At 41.3% G+C, this 5,135-nt stretch overlaps 1 protein-coding gene across 1 annotated transcript; it reads left to right on the top strand.

Annotated features, from left to right (window-relative positions):
• The first annotated feature begins 309 nt into the window (after positions 1 to 309).
• On the top strand, positions 310 to 4,704 carry si:dkey-174n20.1 (uncharacterized protein LOC796174 homolog). The gene is made up of 4 exons (XM_041937119.1): positions 310 to 582; positions 832 to 1,074; positions 1,721 to 2,023; positions 2,482 to 4,704. The coding sequence occupies exons 1-4, from the start codon at positions 462 to 464 to the stop codon at positions 2,739 to 2,741; spliced, it is 927 nt and encodes a 308-aa protein (XP_041793053.1). The 5' UTR covers positions 310 to 461; the 3' UTR covers positions 2,742 to 4,704.
• Positions 4,705 to 5,135: the final 431 nt, after the last annotated feature.

The raw sequence follows: 5,135 nt of genomic DNA, 5'->3' as shown, positions 1-5,135 counted from the left end.
TTTTCTTCATGCGTACCAACACACAACATATCTGCTTCATAAAACGCACATCATTATCTTCATAATCACGCTTTTAGGGAATTTTAACCAGAATTTTATCTTAACCGTTAACGCCCGTGGTTGTTCACGTTTAAGTTCTATGCTCTCGCGAGACTTTGCGGTATCTGAGCACTTGCGCATGTGCAGTACATATCAGGTAGCTCACATCTTCCTGCTGAGTGTTTCACAATGAACTGGAGGGAGTCGTCAAAATAAATAAAACAGTAATCTTCTGTTGTGTGTGTGTTGTTTTTTTTTGTCCTGGATCATCTCCAGCCACTTTTACCGCGACAAGAACCAGAATGGAAAAACAGCACGGGGAGAAATTACGTTTTTTTCAGTCAACTAGCAAGCTAACAGGCTAGCTAACCTTAGCTCCAGGATCACAAGGTACCACCTCTCAAGGCAGCAGTCGTAGCGAAATGTATGTACTCTACACAGTCATCGCGTCTTTAGTTTCTTTTTTTATTTTGAAATGGATGAAAAAGAGGAGGTATTGCACGGACCTGAAAAGACTTGATGGAAAAACAGTTCTTATTACAGGTAAATAAACATGTCTTGTTTATTGCAGCTTACATCTCTTAACAACGTCGTTTGGTCGGTGACTATATGAAGATCAGTGTGGTTTGAACTGATAGAATGACATGAAAGCTGGATGACATATACATCAAACATTGCCTGTTGCCTTATATTACAATAAATTCAGATTATTGCAGGCAGTATTACTGCTCTCCTCTTCAAATCATGAGCACACGTGAGGCTCATTTACTTTTTTGTTTGTTTCCATTGCAGGTGGGAACTCTGGCATTGGCAAGGACACAGCCGTTGCCTTGGCAATGAGAGGTGCCCGTGTCATCATTGCTTGCAGAGATGTGGACAAGGCTGAGAAGGCTGTGAGGGAGATCAAGTTCAAGAGTCACAGTCTCAACGTTGTTCACATGGAGCTGGATCTGGCCAACCTGCGCTCTGTGCGAGATTTCTGTAAGAGCTTCCTCCAGAGAGAGAAGAGGCTTGATGTCCTGATCAATAATGCAGGTGAGGGTGTCAATCACATGGAGGTCTCCTGATGCATGAAAACACTGTCACTAAAGAAAGAAAGAAGAGGAAATTGCTTCCTTCCAATAACCTAGAAGTTTGATTGGCCAGATGTTAGACTTGACCAGCTGTCTGCAGTGCAGACTGTGGCAAATTTGTGATTTTGGGTTGTATGAATAAAATAGGGTTATGGTTAGGACTTATTATATAATTTCAGTTTGGCTAAAACCATAGTCATTTTGCCCAATCTTGAGATCATGTATATTTTACCAAGATTATTCCTGCCTTCTTTATGTTTATTTGGTCTATATGAATGAAAAATTGTCTTGAGATAATTGAGCCACACTATTGCTCTGGGTGACACTTTATTAGCACAGCCACTGTAGTTTGTTTTAAGTCAATCCAACTTACTGTACACCGTCCTGCCGCTGTATACACTCACTAGAACACCAAATCTGAGCCCCATTTTTTCCATCGGATATATTGATTTGTCTGGCTGATCAACTCAAATTAACTCTGGAAGGCCAAACCATTGTTGCAATGTCACTGTCTGACCCTGTGGAGAAAGGTAATATCAGCTAAAAGCCAGATGTTTCATTTCTCATTGTTTTGACCTTTTTCTTCACCCTCTGCGGTGCTTCTGCAGGCATGCCCAGTGTCCTCGACTGGACGGACGACGGCTTCAGCATGTGTTTTGGTGTCAACCACTTGGGTCACTTCCTCCTGACCAATCTACTTCTGCCTCGCCTGAAGGAGTGCGCCCCTAGCCGGGTGGTCACCCTCACATGCTCCACCTACAAATACCAGAAACTGGACTTCCAGGACCTCAACTACAATCTGCTGCCCTTCTTCACCTACTGCCGCAGCAAGCTGGCCAACATCTACTTCAGCCAGGAACTGGCCCGCATCACCGAAGGGAAAGGCGTGACCTCCTATGTTGTGCACCCTGGTAAGTGTTTCTTTTTTTTTGTTTTTTTAAAAAAAGAACAAGTGTGAAAATGACAGACAGAGATTTTTCAGTACAATTAACACTGAGCTAACTATTTCTATGTAACAGTATGTATGGCTGTATTAAGCCATTGTGTTTAATGTTGAAAATTTAATTTCTTTATGACAGTATTATATTAAATTATAGGCCTTTTGCATCAGTGATATAGTACCTTAAAACCTTGGTTTTTCAGTATTGTATTCACTGGATTAGCCAAAAACAGACATTCCTATCTGGTTGTTTTATATATAAAAGTTAATTGAAGTCAATTGACATTTCAGAAAAGTCTTAACTTTGTAAGATATCATAATATATACTTAGATCAAGAGATAAAGTGACTCGTGTGAGTCATATTACCCACCCCCTGACCTGCAGGTATATTCCTGACACTATAATTCTGCTTCCATATGTTGCTCCAGGTTTTGTCCAAAGTGGCTGGACGTGCCATTACTCCATCCTGTTCCGGATGCTGATGCAGGTGATCATGTGGATGTTTTTTGTGCCCTGTGAGATTGGAGCTCAGACTGTCATCTACTGCGCTGTGTCAGATGAAGCTGCCAAACACTGCGGAGGTTACTTTGTCGACTGCCGACCTGCTACTCTGCGTCCTTTCGCAAGAGACGCTGGTGTGGCCAAAAAACTGTGGGAGGCCAGTGAGAGACTGGTGAAACTGGCCTGATGGTGGAAGTTGGAGAGAATGTTTCTTTAGTTTTATATTTTGACAAGAGTTATTTATGAGCACGTACTTCGTATTTGTTTGTTTTTTTCATTAGCATTTCTGTTGCTACTTACTTGACTGTATTTTTACTGTCTTTGGAGAGTACATTGTAAATTAGTGACATTGTAATTTTATGTTAAAAACTTGGGTTAACCCATAAAGTGACATGGTGGTTATTATTTCCCAAAATATTTAAACGTAGGTATTAACCCAGGTTTTCCTGTAGTCATTTGTTTGCAATGCCAATGCATATTGTATTTTTTGTTTTTTCACTTGAAATTTCACTTTTTGTTTTAACGATTCATAGGCACTGAATGTGGAAAGTTAACATCTGTTAATAAATCAAACAGCTCCATCTGCTGGTAAGAAAATATTACAGCAGCTGTCAGTTATTTACTTCAAAGGAAGGAAAATGAAGTCTCTTAATGGTTCTGTGAGGATGAGCAGAGAGCTGTGTGTCCTGTCTGTGAGTTTTCTCTGCACCAGAATCACAAGCTGGTTCCTGTAGAACAAGCAGTCAGTGACCTGAAGGACCAGCTGAAATCTGACTTAAAGTCTCTGCAGGACAAGAGGGACAAATACAAACAAGTGGAGGAAACATACAATGAAGTGATTCAACACTCAAAGAAGCAGCTGTTGTCCACAGAGAAGCAGATCAGAGCAGAGTTCAACAAGCTCCACCAGTTCCTGAGAGAGGAAGAGGAGTCCAGACTGGCAGCTGAGGGAGGAAGAGGAGCAGAAGGGGTGGACTGATGAAGAGAGATGAAGAAGATTCAGCAGCAGATCTCCTCTCTGTCAGACAGTATCTGTGCTGTTGAAGAAGACCTGCAAAAATACAACGTGCCATTCCTCAGAGGGGAGGTGTCCTTCTACGACCCTGAAGACATGACTCACATCTACACTCACAGACACTTCCACTGAGAAACTCTTCCCATATTTCAATATTGATGACTGCTGCTGACATCAAAATCTGTCAAACTGATGTTTCTGTGTGATGATCAGGGATGTTACTTGTAGGTGTTTGTGGTGTGTGTGTCTCAGGGTCACACTAATGTTTGCTTACACTCTCTGCAGTCCCTGTAATTAATTGTTCAAAGTGGTTTTCAAGAAGGTTTGTTCTTTTCTTGGAATCTCAAATGCCTCTCAATCAATGTTTGGAATCAATGTTCGTTTAACCACATTATTTTAGAAATTGAAATTAGACAACTTGCTCACATTCTAATTACTGCTGAAATCATATCAACTGGCTATTTGGCCGTGTTGTTTTGTATCTACGTACACTGCTGCTTTATTAGCAATATCTCTTTAAACAATGTAACAAATTGGCTTGATAAGAGGCCTCTTGTTTTTCCTCAGTCACAGTGTAGTGTGTTATTTCACTTTGGGGGCTGTCATTTTACTCTGAGGACATGAGATATTTGATCATTTTCTGATTTAGCTGATAAATTGTGATTTCTAGTTGACAAAATACAGGTGCATTTGTCTTTTGACTGGACTGTCACCCTGTTCCTCCTCCTCTGTTCCGCCCCACCCAACCACACACCTGTTCTAATTTCCCTCATCTGCTCTTCATTGTCTCTTCACTGGACTTCATTGTCAGCCATATTGTTAAATCATCCGTGTTCTTTTGCCTTTACACTTTTCTGTTTATCTGTTGCCTTGTTACCAGAACCTTTTTTAGTCTGCCTGACTTATGTGTTTGACTTTTTGTTTGTATGTTGGATTTTGGATTCTTGCTTGCTCCTTTTGAGTTTACTTGCCTGTATTGGACTGCAGCCTGTCTCACTCTACCATAAGTCTTTTGTGTCCATCTGTTTTTTTAATTGTGATAATAAATTTGTTTGAACTCCACCAGCTCTTACTCACAAGTTTGCATTTGGATCTTTCCCCATTTATTCCTGTTTGCACAATGTGTGATAGTCTTTGCATCTTTTTAGCTTCATGGCATCACTACAAATATGCTCTTGACAAATAAAATACAACATTGCAAATTGCAGTTGTCAGTGAGATTTGAATTATGAAAGCCATGCTGCATTATGTGTAGCGTTGCAACTATCAGTGGAAATGGTGGGAGGCCATAGCGGAGGTGATCTGGTCATGGGTGTACCAGGGCATGCTGTCCTAGTGGACTTGAACTCAAACCAAAGGTGACAGTGGGTTGAGGACTCAGAGGCAAACAGGTCTACCTCTGTTGTCCTCTATATGTGGGCTATATTTCCTCCACCATATTCTGTTGTGCTGGCAGATGGCCCTCAGGCTGGCAAAGCCGATAAAGGCCCAAATGAGAGGCTGCTGTCCCACCCGCAGAGACAGAGGCGATCTGGTGCCCATTTGATAACGGACAAGCTAGACAGC

The sequence above is a fragment of the Chelmon rostratus genome, chromosome 5, assembly GCF_017976325.1.
Source record: "Chelmon rostratus isolate fCheRos1 chromosome 5, fCheRos1.pri, whole genome shotgun sequence".
Classification (NCBI taxonomy): domain Eukaryota; kingdom Metazoa; phylum Chordata; class Actinopteri; order Chaetodontiformes; family Chaetodontidae; genus Chelmon; species Chelmon rostratus.
Note: the sequence above shows the minus strand (reverse complement) of the source record. Positions and strands in the feature narration are given on the sequence as shown.

What these genes read in the sequence shown, in the direction of transcription:
- si:dkey-174n20.1 (XM_041937119.1), top strand. Translation starts at nt 462, where the DNA reads ATGTATGTACTCTACACAGTCATCGCGTCTTTAGTTTCTTTTTTTATT. An exon ending in AAAAACAGTTCTTATTACAG is followed by an intron (nt 583 to 831) that starts GTAAATAAACAT and finishes TTTCCATTGCAG; the next exon opens with GTGGGAACTCTGGCATTGGC. An exon ending in TGTCCTGATCAATAATGCAG is followed by an intron (nt 1,075 to 1,720) that starts GTGAGGGTGTCA and finishes GTGCTTCTGCAG; the next exon opens with GCATGCCCAGTGTCCTCGAC.